This window comes from Sorex araneus, chromosome 4, assembly GCF_027595985.1.
Source record: "Sorex araneus isolate mSorAra2 chromosome 4, mSorAra2.pri, whole genome shotgun sequence".
Taxonomy (NCBI): domain Eukaryota; kingdom Metazoa; phylum Chordata; class Mammalia; order Eulipotyphla; family Soricidae; genus Sorex; species Sorex araneus.
The window spans coordinates 147,353,409-147,378,631 of NC_073305.1; the positions used below are offsets into that span (position 1 = coordinate 147,353,409).

The window sequence follows — 25,223 nt, forward strand, 5'->3', positions numbered from 1 at the left end:
TCCCTGACACCACATATGGTTCCCCAAACACTGCCACAGTGATCATAGAGAAGAGTCGGGAAGAAGCCCTTGAACAGAGTAAAGGGTGGCCCAAGAATCCCCAACAATCACCACTACCACAAACAAAAAAATATATATATTTTCTTGTAGCAGTCAGCAAAGAATAAAACTAACTCAAAATACAGAAAGTCAAATAACATAAGTATATTTCTGAAAAGTGTGATAATAGGAGTAGAGACGGAGGAAGCTGGGAAGATATAACAGGAAGGTGTAATATAAAGATACAAAAAGTCTGGAAGTTAAGGTACCTGCCTTGGATGCAGTAGACTCATGTTCAATCCCCAGCACCACTTATGGTCCCCCCCAGCACCACCAGATGTGAGCACACTGCCAGTAGTAGCAATTGAGTATTACCAGTTGGGGCCCAAATACTAAACTGTTTTTTAAAAAATCAATAAAGTAACAAAAAAGACAATAATAAATGCAAAACAATACCTTTCAAGAAACATTTGTTTGTTCTTTTTTAATTATACTACAGATATATTATACATTTAGTTTATATATAATAAATATATATAAGACATATTTTAATTATAATTTATTTCAGTAACTAGATATTTGGGCTAATAATTTTACCAATTTAAATATATATTATATAACAAAATATTTTAAAAATCTTATAATACTAAAACTCAAAGTAGAAACTATCGCAAGGTAAATCAAATGAGATAATCTGTATGGTTAGCACAGCTTCTTTAAAATGATCGCAATTGGCCCGGACAATGCTCCGGACCCGAATCAGGGCCAGCAACACTGGGGGGCCGGAGTGAGGAGGTGCCGCCAGCACACCTTCTCCAGATGGAACCCTGGCGCCACTGAGCAGCAACTAACACGGCTCCAGGATTCGGGACTGGGACAGATCCGAGCCGCGCGGCCGCTAACGCGGCCCTGCGACCTTTTCTAACACCTGAAAACATACAATCTTTGAATGGAAAACTAATTATCAAATGCCTCCTTATTAGGGTTATCTTGCTTGGGGATATAACTCCCACAACAATAGTGAGTTTTGTGTTGAAATATGGAACGTAATCAAGGTGAAGAGAAAATAAAGTGAGGTTCATCAGTTATACAGTTGGGGTGGGGGGCGGGGGGTATACCGGGGATTTTGGTGGTGGAATATGGGCACTGGTGAAGGGATGGTGTTTGAAAACGGTATAACTGAGACATAAACCTGAGAACTCTGTAACTTTCCACGTGGTGATAAAATTTTAAAAAAAAATTAAAATTAAAATTAAAAAAATAATAAAAATTTAAAAATTTAAAAAAATAAAATGATCGCAATTATTTTAATTGTGCCAAATTTTTTTTAGAAATAACTTTATCACAACAGTGAAATCCAACCTCCCATTAAATAAAAGCAAATTCTCGAATGTTTTATTCTGTGAAGAGAAAACTAATAGACTGCCTATATCATACATTATTCTTATAAGAATGGACATCTACATGACTAAAAATCTTCCAATAACCCAAGAGATTTTTTATGAATTTGGAATATTAAATACTTTGAGAAGCATCTATCAAACTTTCAACTATTCAGTTTATGTCAGAGTCATTTACAATAGGAGAATAAGAAACAGGTAAGAAGCAAAAAAAAAAATGTACATCACACATGAATGTGAAATGTACATTGCCTTGTTCTACTCCAAATGACTGTTTCTATTACCATTTTTTCTCTCTTACTATATAAAAATTTCTTTCAGTTCATAAAGTACTGATATGAAGTTCATAAAGTACTCATAAAATACTCTTGCTGCATAATAATCTTTAATGGCTAAATAAGCCAACTTATATTGACACATTAGGATCTTTACTATGTTAGTATACCTTTTATATAATTTAAATAACTAGAAGAAATCTATTAGGTCACTATTTTGTGTTAGTTAACAAAAAAATACTGGGAAATTTACTGAAATGCTAAAATAACCCCTTGGAAAATTCTTGGATCACTGAGCTTTTACAGAAGTCTTTATCGCCCTCTGGTGTTGTAAAATTCAATATAACACCCTTCTCAAATAAACTGTTTCCAAACCATTTGTTAACAGTTAATGTTTATCATCACTCATTAAAAAAATGTTATTTTAGGCAGGCAATCATATTTTATTCAAATGTATTGAGAGCTTCAGTTTTTAAGACCATTGCCTGTACTAGAACGTAAATTTCTAAGAATACAGGTTTTATATTCTTGATTACAGTGCTAAAGTCTACACTAGAACAAAGTATAGATATGTAATAAATATAAATTGAACTAGAAAATTTAAGTACTAATTTCTTAAATTTGTACAAAAATATCTGATTTTTTTATTTTAATTTTTTTAATTGTGTCACCATGAGATACACAGTTACAAAGTTGTTTATGATCAGGTTTCAGTCATAAATGATCCAACACCCTTCCCTCCAACAGTGTCCACTTCTCACCAGCAATGTCCCCAGTTTCCCTCCCACCAGTCATGAATTTTAAAGCCATTTTTCTTTACTGACATCAAGAAAAATATAAAACTCAAAAAACATACACTTAATTATGTTTAAAGGTGATAATAGCAGTCTTCTGTTGTTGCTATTATTTGCTTCTGGGGCACACCCAGTAGCTGTCAGGCCTTACCCCTTGCTCTGCGCTCTGTGATCACTCTTGGCAATGATTCGGGGATTATATTGGGTGCCAGGGATAAAACCTGGGTCAGACACTTACAAGGCAAGCGCTGTGTTATCACAGTCACTCCAGCCCAATAATGACAGTCTTTTAATTAACATCATAACACACACAGAATGGGCCTTTATAAAAGCTTAAACTTTTCATCATATAATATTCCTGAAGTCACATGCAAATCAATTTTAAATAGAATCATATACTCACTTCATACTTTTACAATTACTAGAATTTTTATAATTCACTTAGAGATTCATCTCAGTTTTCTCCAATGCTTTACAGTTTTCTAATGTCTCTTCATGAATTTAAACAATCTTTAAATAAAACACTTAAATTCACAAGGAAAATGTTTATGGGCCCTTAATAATAAATTCTAATTAATTATTTTTAAGTTCAAGTTTTAATACATCATGAATTCTTTAACAAACATAAATAATCTTTGTAAATGTTTTCCTTTTAAAAAGTTACAAATACTGGGGCTGGAGCAATAGCACAGCGGGTAGAGCATTTGCCTTGCAACCGGGTTCTAATCCCAGCATCCCATATGGTCCCCTGAGCACCGCCAGGAGTAATTCCTGAGTGCAGAGCCAGGAGTAACCCCTGTGTATCGCCAGGTGTGACCCAAAACAAGAAAAAAAAAGTTACAAATACTTATATATCCTTTTACAAGATAAAACAAAATATACAAAGTAATAGTCTAGTGTTTGCTAATGAAGTACAATTGACTGGACTTTAATTTACTATCCACAAAATGGGAAATTTATTCCTTTGAAAATGTTTTTGACAATTAAAAAGCTAAAGCTAAATTTCTATAAATATACCTGGGCCACTACTAAAGTAAACTCTCAAGTGACATATGCTTCCAGAATAGTCAGAAAACAAGTTTTTTAAATTGCTCTAATTATTTTCTTACACTAAACACAGGATCAGGATCTGAGAGAGACATTGTCAGTTTTTCACAGAGAGTGGTCCAATTTTCACAGTTCAGTACATCAGATGGAGGAGTTGAACATAATATTTGCAGGGCTTCATATCTCACCTATTAAATTTTTAGAGGAAAAACTGTATTAAAACCCAGCCACCAGGATACAAATTCTTCAACTACTCAGCAAACTATTAAAAGTATGGATAAATGTTTCTGAAAAGAGACTCAAATGTCCCTTTATAAAACAAGTCCTGGAACCTTATTTTTTCAACTAGGTTCTATGCAGCAAAAAAGAACTTACTGTTTCAGAGCTGTCGAGATAATACAGGGATTAAGATGCTTCCCTACCACGACACTGAGCCCAATTCCCAGAAACACATAATGCTAGTCAAGAGTGAGCACTGAGAACAGAAGCAGGAATGAGCCCTGAGCACAGCCAGGTGTGGCCCCATAACAAAGAAAGAAGAAAGGAGCAACAAAAATACAGAATTTTCTGGTTCACTATTTCACATATAGCAAAAATTAAAACAGCAAGTGTATGAGGTGATTCTTGGCCAAATCTAAGTGGAAGAAAATCAAAGATGGTAGCTCACTCTAAATCAAAGATTTTTTTCAATTGTCTTGATAGACAAACGTACCCCTGTTCAGTGGGCAGTCCTGAGCTAGAGAATTTTAATTCCAGAACACTGCCCAGATATGCGTCCGTGGTAGGGGAGCATTCCTGTTCCGTGATGTATCAACAATCCGCAAAAAAAACATTAATTTGAACTTATTCCTTGCTACTATTCCATATTTTCTGACCTTTTAACCAGTGAGGCAGAAAAGTCATTCAGTGGTGCAATACAAAATTGGATTTCTGTATTTTCACAGAAAGCTTACTTCTTAATCATTCTTCTCAAAATCCAATCCAAATTCACCATAAACAACATGACCCTGGGGAAGCAGTGAAGAATAGCTCCACTCCAAGCACGAACAGAGCAAAGCTATTCCTCTCCTCACTCAATCAGTAACACAGATTCCAAAAGTACCTCAAAATCTGGTTTGTGTAGTTGTTTTCCAGCAGAAACAACTGAAGCATGATGGTTTATTTTAATGAAAGGAAAATGAAAGAAGGATCAGAGAGCTTGTTTAAAGGGCCAGAGTTTATACTTAGCACGCAGGAGATCCAGTTTGATCTCTAGAATCACATGATCCCCCAGAGCACCTCACCCAATACTGCCACCCCCTTACAAACTAGGGATAGCCCCTAGGTATGATCCAAAAACAAAACAAACAAAAAAGAAGTTAGATGTAATAATTAGGTCCTCAGGAATCCAGATATTCTGAATTAAGATGTCAAATTTTAGGGTTTAAGCAAAAAAAAAACTACACAGGCCCCAGGATAGCTAGCTCACCTCAGTGAAGAACACAAACGGGCCAAAGAAGTAACAGAGAGGGTAACGCGCTTTCCTTACATGCAGCAACCTAGGTTCAACCCCTGGCATCATCCCAGATGGTCTACTGAGCAGTGCTAGATGTGGTCCTGGGCACCGACCCAGGAATAAGTCCTGAGCACCAGTGGGTATGGCCTTAAAACTAAAACCAAAAATAAATTGACTAATTAACTAATTAAAAGAATACAGGTATGATCCCCAGCTTGCTCCCACATGCCCTGTGCAATCCAGGCCACACCACTGCTTGTGATTCCTGCCACCTCAAAAAGTGTGCAATCCCCAATGCCATAACAAAGTCTGCCATCTCTGGAACCCTGCAACCACGTGTTTAACACAGCAACCAGAGAAAGTAAATAAGGCGAACAAGTGTGCAACCTCTGCAGAATACTGCAACTAAAATGAGTGGGGCTTGGGAAGCCTTACAACATATGTGCATAAACCCCAACTAAATGTGCAAGCGGCACAACCAAGTCATGTGCAACTCCCAGTCATCATGAACAAAGGGAGGAAAGGGAGGAGGGCGAGATTATACATATATTTGAAACTGCCTCCATATTAAAGAATTCCTAAATATAATTAATTTGTTAAAGGGATTAGGGGGACTAAGGAAAGCTGAACACCATTAAATAAATTCTCCATTTCAGTTCACTTTTAGGATAAAATCTCATTGGAAATTTATTGCAAAAGTAGAATAAAGGTCTCTAAAGAAGCTTAAATTTATAAATAATCTACTTAAATGGAAGACAATAAGATTGTTATCATATAAAAATCAAGTCCATTTGCAATAGCCTTTGAAACAAGCTAGTGATTTACTAAGAAATAAATCAGAAAGCTAAATACTGAGAGGAAAATTATTCTTCTGATGAAAATTTAAGTGGGAGTGAATCATAACTATTAAGTTTAAAATGAAAAGTTGAAAAAAACAATTTAAAACATAAGCCCAAATGACAAGATACTTAATAAAATCTTCATAAATCTTCTCATACTATCTACTGCATACTGACTTTTGAAAAAAAATTAAGACTCATGGCAATTCATATAATCTTTTACATTGTAAAGAGGCACAGTTCAATAAAATTGCTTTTGTAAAATCCCTTTTTGTAGTAAATGAATGTATCTGTCAAAGTTCCTCACATTTTTGCCAAAGTAGGTATTAAAGATTGCTTTCCTCAAATAAGTTACAAAAATATCACTACAAAGCAACAGTGAAGAGAAAGTTTATGCTTAAATGCATCCCTTCAAAACTGAAGCCCAAAATAAAACCTTTTCTTCAAAGACATAACAACCTATAACGAAAGCCTTCCTTACTCTGTGACCATTATTTCCAGACCAGAAAATCAGGCATGGGTATTAATATGGAATTGCCATAATAATAGGGGTACCAGGGTAGACGTGCCATAGTGACAAAGGCGTATCATCAAGAGAAACAGTCCAGCTGCTACTGATTATAATTTATTATAAACTATGAACCTAAAATATATACCCCTGACTGAACCTGGCAGCTATCTTTTAAACTTACCTCTTTAGGTTGCCCAGGCTCCAACTGTTCTAAAATCAATTGTAATTTTCCTTGACAAAATTTGTAACTCTGTAACACAACAGACAGAATATTTTTTTATTTAGTAGCATTCAGAAGTATTGATATGACTTTTCAGTATAAATCCAAGCATAAAGGATACAGTCTGAACAAAAGGATGATATATTCTGATTTGTCAGCAAACTTAGAATTTTTGTTTCCCAAGGCTATAAGAAAACTGAATGTATCGGTAGAAGTGCACCTTTCTTTATGTACATAAAAACTATTATTATTTCCTGAGGAAGTGCATTCCAGAACAAGAGTCTTATAGAACATTATAGCACTCAATATATGTAAAGCCAAAATGTTTTGCATTCAGCAACATGAGATGAATATAATACAAATAAACAGACACAATAATACCACAGGCACAGCTACAGTACTGCTCAAATGACTTTTGTTTCTTTTCTTTATTCACTTTTTCATTTCTTAGCCTTTCTCCACATCTTTTCTTTGATTAAAAATTCCTACAGTAAAAACTTCCTGCGATAATCAATGATAATAGCAGATAATGATAATAGAAAAGGTAAGATACTTATGGCAATTACATAATACCTAAAATAACCATCCATAAGTTTAAAAAAAATAGCAACGGTAATAGTTGCTACTTATTATTATGTAACAATCCCTATACTGTCTTAATTGATAATCACTGAGTATGAAAACCAATAATATGACAACTTGAAGTCAGCCAGCCCTCAGAACTCAGTCTCCAAACCACATTAGAGACATATTATTTCCACCAGCAATGCTGCCTTGAGTCATTCTGAACCAGAGCTTGCCAATCCTTTTATCTACAAGAATTACATACATAATCAGTCTCTCAGTATTTCACTTGGACATTTATTATAGGCATTTCAGACTTAACAAATCCAAAATACAATGGGAAAAGGGGAGCCTCTTCAGAAGGGTGGTCTGGGCTGCTGTTACTGTCCTGGTTGATGTTGCTGAACAGAGCTTAAAATATCTTATAATCTCTCTGGGGTCATAGAGACTTATTACATGTATGTACAGAATGAGAGTATCACAAGTAGGGTATTCTCCCTGCATGTGACCCCATACTGTCCCCTGAATAGTTACCCCAGGAGTAACTCCTGAGAGCAGAATGAGGAGTAGCTCCTGAGCATCAACAGGTGTGGCCCCAAAACAAAGCCAAAAAAAAAAAAGGCACTTGCTTTGTCTGTAGCTGACCAAGAGTTGATACCCAGCACCACATATGGTCTCCACAGCACCACCAGAGGTGATCCCTGAGCACACAGCTGAGTAAACCCACACCCCCTGCCTCTCTCTGACAAAAATAAATGAATAAAAATTTTAAAAATGAAAAATAAGTCCAGTCTTGGCACTAAAGGTGGAGGAAACGGGGAAACTATAGAGAGAGGGGCATAGCATTCATTTTCGATTGCTGCTGAAACACATTACCATAAAGTCAGTGACTTAAAATACCACAAGTTTACAATCTTATTCTGGAGGTCAGAATGCTAAAATACATCCAAAGAACTGTGTGCCTTCTGATGGCTTTGGGGGGTAGAATTCACGCCCTTGCCATTTGCAGCTTCAAGAAACTGTCTGCATTCTGCATTCCCCCATCCATCTTCAAAGCCAACAATCATTATCAGCCTGACCTCTTCTTTATCCTGAATAATACCTTCTGTGACGGACCCTCCAGAGTGCTCCCTCTAAGGACATGTGTGATTGATTATGTATGCCTCTTCTAAGTACCCAGGATAATCCAGGGAAGTCTCTCCAACTAAAAGCCCCCAAGAGAATCACATTGACAAAGTCTCCTTAGCCACGGTAGGAAAAAAGTTCACAGGTTCCAGAAATGGGACATGGACATTTTTATGTGAGCTGTATTCTTCTTAGCATAGATACTAAAGGATGAATTTCACAAAGAAACAGTAAATACCTTCAGCAGGTTCACATCATGCAATTTCAGATAGCTGCTATCCGAAATTCACTTTATCCATATAAGGTGTACACCCTGGGGAATGTAATAAAGTAGTTTGCACACTATAAAATAGCATAATGCCTGTGCCATGCTACAATGAATATTATCGGGAAAGAGTAAGGCAGGAAAAAGGCAAGAGGAAAGGGTATAATTTTGAAAACTTATCGTACCTAGGGAGAACCCCCTAATTTCCCAGCAGTAGAGAAGCTCAATTAGAAATCGTACAGGACCACAGCTCAAAGATTTTCTATTTGAGTGCATCTCTGAATAGCATCCATTTCCACAGATAGCAACAACGAAGGCTAACAGGAAGAGAGCAGCAGCAACTATTCTAAGGACATAATATTTATCAGATAAATGGCATTATCATGTCCAATTTTACAAACAAGAAACAGTATGTCACGGGCAAGTTAAAACATGTGCCCATGCTTCCATAAACTAAAAGAGGTAAGAACTGAGATTTGAATGGAGGCCATCCTCTGGTAGTAGAGATAAAACAAAGAAACTGGGATAGGGGCTGGACTTAAATTTACTATTTGCTCTTAACTAAGACAATTTGATGAAATTACTTGCCTATTACAATAAACCTGTAGAGTGAGCTAGTAATGCTGAAGGGAAATACAAAGCCAATTGCAGAGAATAGAGTATGGCAGAGGCCTCAGGAATAAGTAGCTTGTTAATTTTTTTTTTCAGCACTATTTTAGAGTTTTTCTAGGTTCAAGCACAATACTAAAACCTTTCCGAGTGCTCACAATTAAAGTGAAAAATAGTATCTCTTCTTAATTCTTTAATATCTTCAAACTTACACGAAGACTTTACAAACTCAGTAATATCCCACAACTTTCAACAATGGGTTAAGAAATTCACATGTAATCAGGATGTAACTTTTTAAATAGGAACAATCAAATAAGAGCTATGCAATTCACAAAACATGTATGTCTTCTACTGATGTCACAAAATAAAAGCTTTCTACTAAGCAACAAAATTGTTTACCCAATGTTATTCATTGAAAAACTCAGACCAGTTTTAAGACCAAAACAGGTAACATCAATTTTGAAGGCCTCATTAACAACATCAATATTTAATGGAATGATGTGTGATACATTTTAGAGAAACTTTTTCATTTTGAACATAATGATTAAACCTCTTTCTGGTCAGTGACATAAAAGTCTTTTTTCACTTAAAAAAAAAAAAAAAAAACATGTCTTAGAGCTTGGTCACATTGAAAGAGCATCCAGGACAGGACAGGCATTCATATGCTTCTTTCAAAACACTCAGTGTTCCTTAGATTGCTGACAGGCAGAGTTCACTTTCAACAGGATTAGTCTCTTTGAAAACAAAGCCACACTTATCAGGCAGACACTTTCATAAATGCAGATATACCCTCCGGGCATCCCAAAGGAAAGAACAGAAACTTAAAAGCATGAAGACTTAATAAATGGAAATAAATTTGAGATTGGTAGCTTCTTAACTGCCATTCTATCAATTCTATTTAGATCTTAATATTTGGACTTCTTAAAACAAAATAAGAATGTTCCACTTTCACTCAACTCTTCAATTTGAATGTATTTATCAAAAAAGTAAGAAAATGTAACCTTGGGCTGGAGATATAGTAGTTTTGAGTACCTGGTCTTGCGTACAGCCTCTTGAGCTCTGTCAGAAGTGATCTCTGAGACCAGAGCCAAGAATAGTCCCTCAGCATCACAGTTATGGCAAAAAAGAAAGAAAATAAAAAGTAATTTAGAAAACAAACACACACACACACACACACACACACACACACACACACACACACACACACACACACTGTGTGAGCCTCCAGAGGCCTGTATCATGAGTTCAGACCAGAGCCTTTAAGACCAAAAAATTACTTTATCTGATAAAAGTCGGCTCAGGAAAGCTATCAAATAAGCCATCTGATTACATTAAACTAAACTAAAATCTCTACAACCTGACATCTATCAATTGGTACATCAACAAGGAACAATTAAGAGCTAGAACGTAAAAACAATTCACAATCTCTGTCACATCCTCCATAGCATAACTGAACCTGACTGTTCAGTTCAAAATTCAGAACAATCTTTTCTACCAAATGATGAAATATAGAGGAGGCTAAACAAGCAGAGCAACTTTTTAAGTTCAGCGTCGACTACCTCAAAGACCATTTATCTTTCAATAGTGAGTGAGGTGACCAAATACACATCTTCCATTTTTTCCACTTTCCGCCCAAACTCCTCAAATTCTTTTTCTTTTTTGTTATACAATTAAGATTTATACTGTGGGTGAGGTATATTAGAATAACATAAAGACAGTGGTGAAGGTCCTGGGTACTGTGATGGAGTGCAGGCAAAGAAACTGTACATCAAACCCACACCTGTTAGCACTGTGAGTGCTGACCACACAGGTTAGCACTATTGTAACTACGTTACCTATAGTAATTTTTTGAATATTTATGTTATGACACTATCACTATGCTACAGCTAATCAGGTGAAAATGTTTCACTAAAAGTATCAGTATCACACAAAAGTCAGAGAGATTCCCCTTAGAAGGAAGATCATCAGGCACGCCTGGCCTCTAGTCTAACACATTTCCCTTCTCTTCTATTAAAGGCAAATCTAGTCCTATGCCTATCTTCCTCTTAACTCTGCTCCATCCAAAGGAAAAAGATTCCAATAACCTGGAAGAAAATGAGATACCCTGGGGCTGGAGTGATAGCACAGCAGGTAGGGCGTTTGCCTTGCACGCGGCCAACCCAGGTTCGAATCCCAGCATCCCATATGGTTCCCTGAGCACCGCCAGGGGTAATTCCTGAGTGCAGAGCCAGGAGTAACCCCTGTGCATCGCCAGGTGTGACCCAAAAAGCAAAAAAAAAAAAAAAAAGAAAATGAGATACCTACTATAATAATAATAATAACATTTTTTGGGACCCTCTGCGCCTAAAGACTTTGATTCCAAAGATGTAACACATTCGGGCATCCAGCGCAGCATCCAATAGCGATGCACTGGGACACCAAACTGGGCTACAACTCTGTGCTGCGGGGGTGGATTTTTTTTCCTCCCCACCCTGTCTTCCTGCACAGAAAGCGGCGGGCTGGTGGCACCCATGTGGCAGGCGCCATCTTCTGTGACTCCAAACCCACAGGTATTCGGTTTTTACTTTTGGGGCTCCCAGGAACTCATGGGAAGGGGGCGTAACCAGCACGCCCTCGGCCCAGATAAATCCGGAGCCGCTGAGCGCGAATCGGACACTCTGCACCTAAAGACTTTGAATTCAGAGACTTCTTACAGCAATGCACTGGGACTGTGAGCTGGGCTATGTAATTTCTGGCAGAATTTTCCCTGGACTTTATACAGAAATCCAAAACCGCGTGACTTAACATTTATAATTGTCAGCAATGTGAAACGGTTCCATTTGAACAGGTCTGACTTGGGGGGGAAACTCCAAATAATAACAGTAAGTTTTTGTTGAAATATTGAAGGTTTTTAATGTAGCAGCCACCTCTGGACTGTGAACTAAGCAAAAGCCCCACGCTGGCCGACGCAGCGTGGCGTACACCATACTATGAGGCGCAAGGATGAGGGGGGAAAAAAAAAAAAAAGGGGAAAGGAAAAAGGGAAAAAAAAAGAGAGAGAGAGAGTTATGTACTTGTAGCAGTGGGGCTACATATCTCTTCATTTCCAGCAATGAAAAACTAATTATCAAAAGTAGTAGGTCTGTCTCTCTTGGTTGGAAACTCTAACAACTATAGTGAGTTTTGTGTTGAATTATGGAATGTAATCAAGGTAAAGAAAAAATGAAGTGAAATTCATTAGTTATACAGTAGGGGGTAGGGGATGGGGGCGGGGGGTATATTGGGGTTTCTGGTGGTGGAATATGGGCACTGGTGAAGGGATGGGTGTTTGAATATTGTATAACTGATATATGAGAACTTTGTAACTTTCCACATGGTGATTTAATAAAAATTTAAAAAAATAAAAATAAATAAAAATAATAATATTTTTTTTAAAAAAAAGAAAATGTGGAACCTCACATTTAGAGACATCAAAAGTAAGAATATTAAAGTATAGGGGCTGGAGCAATAGCATAGCAGGTAGAGTATTTGCCTTGCATGCGGCCAACCCAGGTTCGAATCTCAGCATCCTATATGGCCCCCTGAGCACTGCCACGGGTAATTCCTGAGTGCAGAGCCAGGAGTAACCCCTGTGCATCGCCGGGTGTGACCCAAAAAGAAAATATATATATATTAAAGTACAGTTTTAAAAACTAACAATTTATAGTCACTTTAATCTCCAAATGATATGTAAAGAAATGTTTTTTATCTCCATTTTACTATAATTTCCTCACATCATTAATAGCTTCAGTACAATGTAGTCATTCACTAAGAATACAATTCTAAAAGATGTCCTTTCATAGAATAATTTTTAATATTATGGTTTCAGTTTTCTTCTGTAACTTAAAACTAGAAAGAAGGAAAAAACTGTCACTGTCACTGCCATCCCATTGCTCATCGATTTGCTCAAGTGGGCACCAGTAACATCTCTATTGTGAGATTTGTTGTTACTGTTTTTGGCATATGGAATACGCCTCAGGTAGCTTGCCAGGCTCTGCAGTGCAGGCAAGATACTCTCGGTAGCTTGCCGGGCTCTCTGAGAAGGGATGAGGAATCGAACCCGGGTCTTCCTCGTGCAAGGCAAATGCCTTACCCACTGGGCTATCGCTCCAGCCCAAGGAAAAAACACTCGCTGATAATGAATATATTAAAGACAGTAATTATTAAAACGCCATTTCAAGACAAATGAAAACTAAAATATATACCTGATTGAATGATGAATCACTATCAGAACAATTGTCTGTGCAGTAACTGTTGCTTTCCTCCTCCTGGATTCTTCTCCGTCTCTCCTGACCTCTTACATCATCTTCTTCAAACTTGTTAATCATAGATTCCACTACAACCATCATGACATTTTTTAAGGAATGCATCATTTCTTTGTACCTTAAAAATCAAAATAGTGTTAATAAAAGAAATATTAGCACAAGTTAAAACATTCAACTAAATTAAGCTATCTGATTCTTTTCCAATATAAAATAAGTTCATTCCAGAAAAAAATTCTAAAGAGAGAGGAAAAAAAAATACAAGTCCACTTTTTAAAATAAAGGTCGAGGGGGAGCGGGGACATTCAATAAAATTCACAGGACAAGAATGAAAATTACAAAGGATTTGGTCCTTTAGAGCTACCATGATCAATAAAAGGAGGTCCACGAGGCCCTCTGCCTTTGCTAAGAGCCAGAGCGAGCCCTAGTCCTCCAATCAAGGCATTTCTTCTGCGTTCCTATCTCAGCGCCTCGATTGCACGAACGTTCACGCAACATCTGGCACCCAACGTGTGGGGCCCAAAGGCTTAACTTTGTCCATGAATCTGATCAAGAAAAAACAGATGAATTGGCTATGAAAAAAGATGAAAAAATTCAGGATCAGTGATCTGAGTCTGGATTGGAATGCACTTACTCAACTTAAGAGGCCTTCCAACAACACAGCAAGAGGGGATTCCAACATGAGAAGATACTAAGGCCCTGAAAATTACAAAGGATGTGAAAAGCCTATTCTGTCTTATTGTCATCTGGTTACATGGGTCTAGGTAGCAAAACCAATAGAATCTAAGGAAAGATGTCCCAGTGGTATAGATTCAAAGTTACTGGCAATGGAATCAAATATTTGTATCAAATGACCAAAACAGACTACTTTGTACTTAATTTTAGTTCATTTTATTTCTATCCTCTGTCCTTGCATTTTCTTTCTCCTATATATTATAGCCACAATTGAAACATACATCTGTCAGAGACTAGTGAGCCCACTGCCAGGAGTTTAAACTAGATAACTCCCAGAATTCCTTTCAACTCTTGGGCTCTCTAAGTTTCAAAAAGAGTGTACAATAAATTTCTCCATTTATTAAGTGCAAGCTCTCATTCTAATCATAGAATTAGACTTCTAATTAGAAGCAACCATTCTAATCATAAAATGAGACCCTCAAAACGTCTGAGCATAAAAATTTAGAGCTAGATAGAAAAATAATCCTGTCTCCCACTTTATTTTACAAGTGAGGAATATGTAGGCCAGGGAGACGGCTTATGCATCTCCTAGAAGAGCACATGCCTAGCCTAACATGTGAAAGGCTCTTCAGTTCAATGCCTGGAATGACTGTCCCTAAATTATTGCAGTTATGGCAAATCCCAAAATATATTCATAATGCTAAAAATGTATAGTATAAACTACATATAAACAATATGTAATACATATATAATACATATATATATTACATATATAACACATAATAATACATATATAACAAGTGTGGGAGACTGGGCACTGTTGCTGGGGGTCCCAGGCTCAGAGTGTGTGGATAAATCTCAGGACCTCACCCTTGTAAGGCACATACATTTTTGCTGCTGAGCTCCGCCTGAGAACAGCCAAATAAGCATGGTGTAGTAAGCATGTCTGTTGGTAAAGGAATGTGATTGCAACTGCAAAAAACTTGAAGGAGATGGAGAGAAATAAAGTAGCATGCTTCACTGTTGCATAAGAGATAGGAATGATTTACCATTAGGGAAATGCAAAACAAAATGACAGTGAACTCTCATCTCACACCAGTGGGAATAGCATAGATCAAAAAAAAAAAAAAAAAAAGACTGGAAATGATGCCCAAGGGATAGGGCAGCAGGGAAAGTGCTTGCATTGCATTAAGCTCACCTGGGTTCGATCCCCAACACTGCAAATGGGCCCTAGAGCACCACCAGGAGTGGTCACTAGCTCCTGAGCCAGGGAGTAAGTCTGAGCTCTTCCGGGTAGAGCCAAATCCACAAAACAAAGTATTCCAGAAAAACACACTAGGTCAGAGGTTCGAAAAGTTAAGCTGGAGAGACTGTGCAGGGGTTAAACTGGTTGTCTAGCATCCTGCTGACCTGGTCCACCATTCAAATCTAGCAATGTATATGGTCCCCTGAGTAATGCAGGATGTGGCCCAAAACAGAGTCAAATGAAAAGTTTTTCCCATTTTTTTTGCCTATTCCCTATTCCTGAAAAATAAGTCTCAGTGCTTCCCTTTGAAATCTACATTCTTTAAGCCAAACAGCCAGAAAGTGTCCCCCAATAGGCACCCCAGGCTACTACCACCTTCCTGGTTCCATCTGGAGCCACTCTGGGCAATAAAACAATTACTATCAAGTAACTAAGCAGATAAGTAAACTTACAGCGAGTAAAATGGTAATGTGATGTTCTAGAGTTGAGTTCTGCTATTTTGGTCACATTGAAAAATGTAACAAATGGAATAAAAATAACAGTATTGGGTGGAGGAATATAGTATAGTGGGTAGGGTGTTTGCCCTTGCATAGGGCTGACCCAAATTCAAGCCTCAGCACCACATATGGTCCCCCAAACGGGCCAAAAGTGAACCATGAGCACAGAGCCAGGAGTAAGCCCTAAGTACTGCCAGGTGTGGCAAAAAAAAAAAAAAAAAAGTAATAAAGGAGCAGCTTTCCCAGCTTAGCCAGAGTAGCAAGAAAAGAATATTCAGTGGGCTAAGTTGCATGTGTGAGGCGCATTCATCCCTGGCACCCCAGACACTCCGAGGGTTGTCCCATAGTTGCTATACCTGTCCGATTTGCACCTTAGCCTGAGTGTCACCAGGAATGACCCCTGGATCCACAGGCTCCCTAATAAGTCTCCAATTTAAAACCTGGGAAGACAAGATAATCAGTGAAGTGACAGAGTTCTCTAATACTGAAAATCAAAATTATCACATCTGAGATCTCCAAGCCTGCTCGGATCGGGACTAGGCCTCTTCTGCCCAGACCCCCCATTTTCCAGTAGCTAGGCTGTCACACCCACAAACTGCCCCGGGCCTGTGTAATCCCATCAACAGCCAACATCCAGAGACTATAACACCAAGCTCCCAGAAGACATCTTATACCCTAGTTCTCACTCTCAGAGAACCTGGCAAGCTACAGAGAGCTTCCTGCCCACACAGGAGAGCCTGGCAAGCTCCCCATGGCGTATTCATATGCCAAAACCAGTAACAATGATGGGGCTCATTCTCTTGGCCCTGAGAGCACCTCTAATGCGGCATAGTCAGGAACAACAAGTAAAAAGAGGCTGCTAAAATCTCAGATAGTGATAGTGATAACAAGTAGAGGAATTCTGTACTTTAGTGACGAGTGCAGTAACATATTATTTTGAAGAAGTTGAACACCAAAAATATAAAGGCATGTAAACCAATGTTATCTCAATAAAAATTAAGTGTGAAGAAATTTAATTATTGCATACATAAATATACATATATGTATACATATATAACATGTATGCGTATATATGTATATATATATAAATTTTGGAAGCAGGGTTGAATAATACCTGGCAAAACTCAGGGCTTACTCCTTACTCTGTTCTCAGCAATCAGTCCTGAAGGTGTTCCGGGGACCACAGGTGGTACCAGAGATCAAGTTGAGGTATGCCGCATGCAAAGCAAGCACCTTACCCTCTGTACTATTTCTCTAGCCCTATGTCTATATTTTTAAAGTGCTAGAAATTACGAGAAAAAATACATAAAAAAATAAAAGTAGTGGGAACAGTCAGAAACATTTAAAGGTGAAAAACACATACCAAAAAAACTGATATAGAAGTGAAAAACAGCAAAAAAAAAAAAAAAGAGCCACTGTTAGCATAAAGATATATAAATAAAAAGAAGGAAGAATCAGGGAATGAGAGATGGCACAGTAGATAGGACTCTTGCCTTGCACATGACACCTTGCATTTAGCAGTGACTTTTGAGAGGTGTAAAAAAGTGACTATTTTGGCCTAGTCAAAAAAACTATTTGCCTTGCATGTGGCTGACTTGTGTTTGATCTCCCCACTACCCCAGGTGGTCCCCCAAGCACCACCAGGAGTGATTCCTGAGTGCAGAGCTAGGTGTTAGACCTGGCTCAGGTCTGACCAAAAACCAAAAAGGACAAAAAAAAAATAGCACTGCAGCACTGTCATCGTTTTGTTCCTCGATTTGCTCGAGCAGGCACCAGTAACGTCTCCATTGTGAGACTTGTTATTGTTTTTGGCATAGAGAATATGCCACAGACAGCTTTAATTAAAAAAAAAAAGTGAAGGAGCAATGCATGCGAATATTTTGGTTATGTAAGGATATTCTACGTAGCAGAGGTAAAATGTGCTAAGAAACCCCTGAGAAAGGGCTCTGTTTGACTTGAGACTGGATACAATAAGTGTGGTTGTAGAGTGAGAGGGAGTTATTTTAGAAAAATAAATCAATAAAGGAGCTGGATCAACAGCACAGTGGGTAGGACGTTTGTATTGCACGTGGCCGACCGGGTTCGATTCCTCCGCCCCTCTCAGAGAGCCCGGCAAGCTACCGAGGGTATCCCGCCCGCACAGCAGAGCCTGGCAAGCTACTAGTGGCGTATTTGATATGCCAAAAAAGGTAACAAGTCTCACAATGGAGACATTACTGGTGCTGCTCAAAAAAATCAATGAACAATGGGGTAAGAGTGACAGTGATAGTGAAATAAATAAAATAAACTAGGAGAAGGAGCAGGAAGTTCAGGGAGGGCATTGGAGGCTACAGAAGAAACTCTGGATTATAGACTACAGAGTATGAGTGGCCTGATGTGAGTCGTTATTTCAAAGAACCGCTCTGACTGCTCTGAGGGAAGCAAAAATATTTCTCTGGGTTAGAGTTACCTTCAAGGAGTTCGGTTAAAAGAAAATGTACTTCAAAGTATGATTGTAGGTATACTCACTCTTTAGATTCCTGAGTCCTTTTAGTAACGTGCTGTACAATTGTGTCATAGCCAGACTCTTCACCTTGTTTTTGATCAGCTGTCCATTTTTCCATTTCTTCTTCAATCATAGACCCCAAGGTGCTGCATATATGCTGTCGAAGGTATTTCACAAATTCATAGCTGAAACAGAATTTTTGAAACAGAATTTTAAACATGTAATAAACATTAATTCATTCATTAACCACACTCAGAAAAAAATCTTAGTTCAGAAAACCATGAAACATAAAGCAGATTTCTAAGACTCGTGATTCACTCCAAGTAATTGAGGTAACACAGAATTTTTCATTTGTCTAGAAAATTTAACCAAGATAAAAATAATATTGACAGGAGTAGGGTAAGAAGGCAAATTTCAGAAGCAATCCAACTCCTGGCAGGTTAGGAGGCTTTTAATAGCTCTTTTCATGTTTCTGTGTGGTGTTAAAGCATTAAAATAGTAGTTGTTTAGGGTCTCCATATTAACTTGACAAGGAAAACCAGACTATAATACAAAAATTATGAAAGAACTAATAAAAATAGAAATTTCAATCATCACAAGTTTTTTGCACACTCTGAAAAAAGCGACTGAACTTAATTCCACCTACTCAGTTCTTATCAGACAAATTTATAAAGATATCTCAGATAATACAATACACTAGCATTTTTCTTTATATTATTACATTGATGTTAACGTTAAAATCAGCTTGTAAACTAAGACAATATTGTAAATAGTATCACTTGTATCACTTGTCATCCCGTCCTTCGCTTTGTTCGAGCAGGCACCAATAACGTCTCCATTCATCCCTGTCACATGCTAGCGTAGCCCAATGGCATCTGCTCGCTCCAGGGACAAAAAGAGCCTCAAACCATTCATTTGGGGTCTTGACGAAGAAGTCTGACCGTCTCGTAGGTGGGCAGCCAAGTGGTTTTTGACACCCCATGGAATCCAGTCAGTTAACAGCTCTAGTCCAGTGGTCATCTCTAAATCACATTATATATCCAAACCATCTGATTTTTGATGCCTTGGGAAACAAGACAGCATCCCTGATTCTCGATCATTGACGGAGGTCGGAACTCTGGATTCCTTCTCTCACTTGAGTGAAATGTGATATTCCAAGCATGACTTTTTTGATTCCTCTTTGGGATACCTGAATAGCGTTCTCGTGCTGTTTTCGTAGGGTCCAGGTCTCTGAGGCATATGTTAGTGCAGGAAGAACGGTGGAGTCGAAAAGATGTGCCCAGAGCCAAAGGTTCTTCATCCTCTTAACCACTTCTTTGATGCTCTTGAAGGCGTTCCACGCTGCTCTCTTCCTTCTGTGCAGTTCAGGTGCCAGGTCATTTGTCATGTTGAGTTCTCGACCTAGGTACACAAAACTCCTGCATTCAGAGATGTTCGTTCCGTTGAGAGAAAATGGAACATCAGGAACTAGTCCATTTCTCATGAACACTGTCTTTGTGAGACTCAGCTGCAGTCCGACCATTCCACACTCACAGTCGAAGGCGGCCAGCGTTCATGCCGCTTGGCTGATATTTGTTGTTATGAGAATGATATCATCAGCAAAGTAGAGGTGGTATAGTTGCCAACTGTCTATCTTCACTCCCAATTCCTTCCCATTCCATTCTTCGCATGATGTTCTCGAGGTTGGCACTGAAGAGTTTCAGTGAAATGGTGTCACCCTGCCGAACCCCTCTCTTTACATCGATGATCACTTCCTTGTAGAATGGTGAGATCCTGGTGGTAAATCTGTAATACAGCTTGTTGAGGATCCTGATGTGCTGAGTTTGAATGCCCTATTTGGCTAGGGCTTCAATGACCGCTTCAGTCTCAACAGAATCAAAGGCCTTCTTTAAATCAATAAACATTAAACAGCAGCTTCTTGAACTCTCATGAAACCTCAATGAGCTTGGTCACTGTGTGGATATGGCTGGTCGTGCTGAATCCTTTGCAGAATCCGGCTTGCTCGTATGGTTGTCCTTTGTCTAGTGTTATGCCAATCCTATTCATGATGACTCAAGTGAATAACTTGTAGACAACGGACATCAGGCAGATAGAGCGATAGTTGCCAAAGTCATGAATATCTCCCTTCTAGTACAACAGGATGGTCCTGCTGGTTTTCCAGTGGGACGAAACCTTGCATTAAGACAAGTAGCGCGTCAAGACCCTGAACAAATGGTTTGAGGCTCTTTGTGTTCCTGGAGCAAGCAGACACCATTGGGCTACACTAGCATGCGACAGGGATGAATGAGACATTACTGGCACCTGCTCGAACAAATCGATGAACAACAGGATGTTTTTGTTTTGGTGTGTGAGCCACACCCTGCAGTGTTCAGGGCTTACTTATAACTAGCGCTGTAGCACTGTCATTCCACTGTTCATCAATTTGTTCGAGCAGGCACCAGTAACATCTCCATTGTGAGACTTCTTGTTACTGTTTTTGGCATATCGAATATGCCACAGGTAGCTTGCCAGGCTCTGCCGTGTGGGCGGGATACTCTCAGTAGTTTACTGGGCTCTCCAAGAGGGACGGAGGATTTGAACCCAGGTTGGCCATGTGCAAGGCAAACACCCTACCTACTCCAAGCATTAAAAATTCAAATTAAAAATTCTAAAGTTACTATATATCATTAAAAAAACTAGTGAATCTGTGTTTAAATTTTTGTTTTCGCTTTTGTTTGAGGGCCATACCCAGCAATGCTCGGGAATTACTCCTGGCTCTGTACTCAGAAATCACATCAAGTGGTGTTCGGAAGATCATATTGCAGAGCGGGGATCGAACCTGGGTCATCCGCATACAAAGAAGCGCCCTTTCTTTGTTTTGATGTTTAAGCCACACCCTGCAGTATTATAATTCCAACCCCTTGTGTTTAAATCTTCAATCTAAGACTTATAAAACTGGACCAAAGAGATAGTACAGCAGGTAAGACATTTGCTTTGTATGCAGTGAACCTGGGTACCAGCCTTAGAAGAACATATAATCCCCTAAACATAGCTACATGTGACCTCTGAGCACAGAGCCAATAAGATTGATTTGTCAATTTTGATACAATTTTGACCATTCCTTTTCAATCTGTTTTCAGCAGACCTTTCTGTATTAACATTTTCAGATTTAGCATATTTTAATTGTGCCAGAAAAATCAATACTGTACTACTAGAGAAATAATATACTTTGGCTATCATAAATTATAACATTCCAATTTCTACTTATTCCAATTTCTACTTATTCCAATTCCAACTTCTACTTATTCCAATTCCAATTTCTACTTATTCCAATTTCTACTTATTCCAACTATAGCACTGTCATCCCATTGTTCATCGATTTGCTCGAGCGGGCACCAGTAATGTCTCCATTATGAGACTTGTTACTGCTTCTGGCACATCGAATACGACATGGGTAGCTTGCCAGGTTCTGCCATGTGGATAGGATAGTCTCGATAGCTTGCCGGGCTCTCTGAGAGGGATGTGGGAATCAAACCCAGGTTGGCTGTGTGCAAGGCAAATGCCCTACCCGCTGTGCTATCACTCCAACCATTCCAATTGTAACTGAAATTTATTAATATTTGTCCAATTTTAATTTTCCTAATAACAGCATTAATAATTCTTAAACTATGTTTTATACCAAGAATAAATGTAGGAGCTGGAGAGGTAGTGCCGAAGTTAAAGTGCATGACTTACACTCAGCTGACCACTCTGAGGTCCACCAGGAGAAATCTCTGAGTACAGAGTCAGAAGAAAAACCTGAAGGGTACTCACCTTGCACATGGTCAACTTTGGTTCTATTCCTAGCACCCCGTATGATCCCCTGGGCCCACCAGGAGTGATCTCTGAGTGCAGAGCCAGGAATAAGCCCTGAGCACCATCAGGTGTGGCCCAAAAACTAAAAAAAAAAATAAAATAAAATAAAATAAATAAATAGATGTTTAATTATTATATTTTTAGGAAACTATGAGTCAGTTAGCTTCATCTTAACATCTAAATCTTAGACTGACCAATCTTGCAACGTTAGATAAAACAGCTGAATGATAAATTTCAGTTTCCCTACTACCTAATGGTAATAATAATACTAATTAAACTTACTTTCGTGTACTTTGATATTAAATATGGTATAAATATACGTGTATATTTGGTTAGTACATATTTCACTAAATTTGTCATCTAAAAAGTAAATCATTATGAGAAAAAATTAAAGTTGGTTTAAATGCTACTATTACCAAATGAATGCAAAAATCTTTTTCCAAGTATTCCTTGGAAATATAAACAGTAAAACCTCAGAGGACAGATGTTTGCTATTGAGGAAAAAAGTGTTGACATCACCACATCTGAGAAGCAGCTCAATTAAAACACACAACAATGTGCCTAATCATTTTGCTTTACTACTGATGAATATGAAATTTTTCACGTTTACACAGAAAATTTTTTACAAAGTTAAGTAAAGAAAATTTACTTTTTTTATCCTAGATTTTTCAGTAGATGATTTTTTCATGACAAACTTGACATGTTCAAAATGTACTAAAGATTGTGATAATATAAGGACATTATAAATATAGTACAAGTTTGCTGCAGAAAATAACCTCTTAGAATTTAAATAAACTAGAACTTTTTCAATAATAAAGGGAGAAAAATCAGTAACAAACCAATTTTTTAAATACTTTGCTAGGGACCAGAGAGACAGTACAGCAAGTAGGGTGTTCGCCTTGCACGCGGCCAACCCAGGTTCGATTTCCAGCATCCCATATGGTCCCCTGAGCACCGCCAGGAGTAATTCCTGAGTGTAGAGCCAGGAGTAACCCCTGAGCATCTCCAGGTGTGACCCAAAAAGCAAAAAGAAAACCATCAGACTACAAATGAAGCCATATGTATAATTAGAAGTGCTAATGAATTAGGAACTATGTTAACAAGAATGTTTTGGGGTTTTTTTGGGTTTTTTGTTTTTCTTTTTCTTTTTTGCCACACCCGGGGATGCACAGGGGCTATGCCTGGCTCATGCTCTCAGGAATTACTCCTGGCAGTGCTCAGGGGACCATATGGGATTCTGGGAATCGAACCCAGGTGGGCCACGTGCAAGGCAAATGCCCTACCCGCTGTGCTATCGCTCCAGCCCCCTTCCACATTTTAAAACCGCCTTGATAACCTAATGAAAACTGTAACCGCTCCCTCAAAAATATTGTATGTAAACACATACTTCTGCACAAAAATAAAATAGCTGAAGGATCCCCTGATGGTATATGTAATACTGGCAGAAGTTTCAGATTTGTAAAATCTCTGGATACCCAAGAATCAGTAAAGACAAAACAAAACTTAATGTCATCTCTGTAACGTAAAGCTGAAATACAAACATTTAAAATACTATTGATCTGTAAAATAGTAATGAACTGAAGCATATGATGCAAATTTTCTTTGGTTAGGCTTAATTTAACTATATATGTTAGTAAAACATTTATTTAAGTTTGTAAAGAAACAGTCTTTAAGATGTATTTCAAATGGTACTTATCTCATCTAAACGTCTAGCTCTAGTACTCCAAATCCAGAACACTCTGTACCTCTTCCAAGGCATTTTACAGTCCTAACATGTATCACAGACATGTCTATCATTCCTTTCTAAGGATTAAACTATCCCTGATGAGCTCAGAAGGAATAACTGGCACAATCATTGAAAATATAAAATCAGGAAAGGAAAAAAGGATGCTGGGAACTCAATGCTTTTCAATATAGGAACCTAAATTCCTTTAAATAATAGAATTATTCGTAAGGGAACAGGAATTATTTAAAATCAATGTATCGTGTTGCTCAGGAGAAGAAAAGAAAGCAGAGGGCGGGGATATGGTGATTGTGTTAGGAAAATTATAAAGATAGCAGGAACTTGGGAATATAAGAATAAATAGATTCTATATTTGGGTAAATGTGCGACCCGGGGCGCTAGTTTGAGCGACAAGAACCCAACCAACATTCTCAAAACTACACTTGGATCTTTTCTGGATCAGCTGGGAGCTTCGCGTTAAGGCAGCAAAAGCAAATTTACTTGTGGAAATTCTCATCAGTTTCCTCCAGGTGTAAGAGGATCTCCTCGGCGCACTCCAGGGAGGGCGCACCCGTGATTTTCTCCTTCAGGCTCTGGAATAACTGCTTCAGCATCGCCTGCAGCCTGGCCTCGTCTTCACAGGAGAAATGAGCCATCCTGTCAAAGAACACACACGCAGGTTGACGACCCCGGCGCAGCGCACACGCCGCGCACTGCGCACGCGCGGCCCCGCCCCCCGCGACGCCGTTTCCCGGGAGACCGCGCCGAGCGCAGCGCCGTCCGGATGCGGCTGTCACCGCTGCGTAGGGGGAAACCGGTCGCCTTACTTGGGGGAAGGAGAGGGGTCCGCGACGACCCGCCGTTGGTACTCGTTGTTGCCGGCCTTCTGTCTCCCCAGACCTCCGGCTCCCCGGACTAGAGACGAAAAAACAAGGGGGATTCCGGAAGGCGCAGAGGGGCGGGCCTAAACGCGGAGGTGACCCCGCTGCGTGTGACGTCACCGCGTGGGCGCGCTCCCGTAGGTGGGACGGGGTGTCACTTAGCGACCGGGCCGCGGCTCCTCGGGCTTCAGGGGCAGTTGTAGTTGTAGCTTCCGGGTTGTAGGTGGGAGGGGAAGGAGAAGGGAGCGAATGATGGTCAATAAAAGCATGATCTTGGGAGTAAAAGTGAAAGTCGCCCGGAAGTTTTCTTTGATGAGTGACTAGTATTTAGACCGAGCTCTTTGCTCTGACCAGCTGCCTCCTCTCCAGCAATTTGCGAGGAATACGGGGGACTGCCCTTGTAATCTAACAAAGCAAAA

At 38.9% G+C, this 25,223-nt stretch overlaps 1 protein-coding gene across 1 annotated transcript in view; it reads right to left on the reverse strand.

Annotated features, from left to right (window-relative positions):
* The window catches only part of TBC1D32 (TBC1 domain family member 32), a 227,184-nt gene extending 202,200 nt beyond the window's left edge, over nucleotides 1–24,984 (reverse strand). The window contains exons 1-6 of the mRNA XM_055137151.1: nucleotides 24,751–24,984; nucleotides 24,425–24,580; nucleotides 18,390–18,551; nucleotides 13,407–13,584; nucleotides 6,582–6,650; nucleotides 3,618–3,743 (exon numbers count right to left, since the gene is read on the reverse strand). Coding sequence (XP_054993126.1) covers nucleotides 3,618–3,743; nucleotides 6,582–6,650; nucleotides 13,407–13,584; nucleotides 18,390–18,551; nucleotides 24,425–24,579 — 690 coding nt within the window. The 5' untranslated portion in view covers nucleotide 24,580; nucleotides 24,751–24,984. The remainder of the gene's footprint in view (nucleotides 1–3,617; nucleotides 3,744–6,581; nucleotides 6,651–13,406; nucleotides 13,585–18,389; nucleotides 18,552–24,424; nucleotides 24,581–24,750) is intronic.
* Between the last annotated feature and the right edge of the window lie 239 nt (nucleotides 24,985–25,223).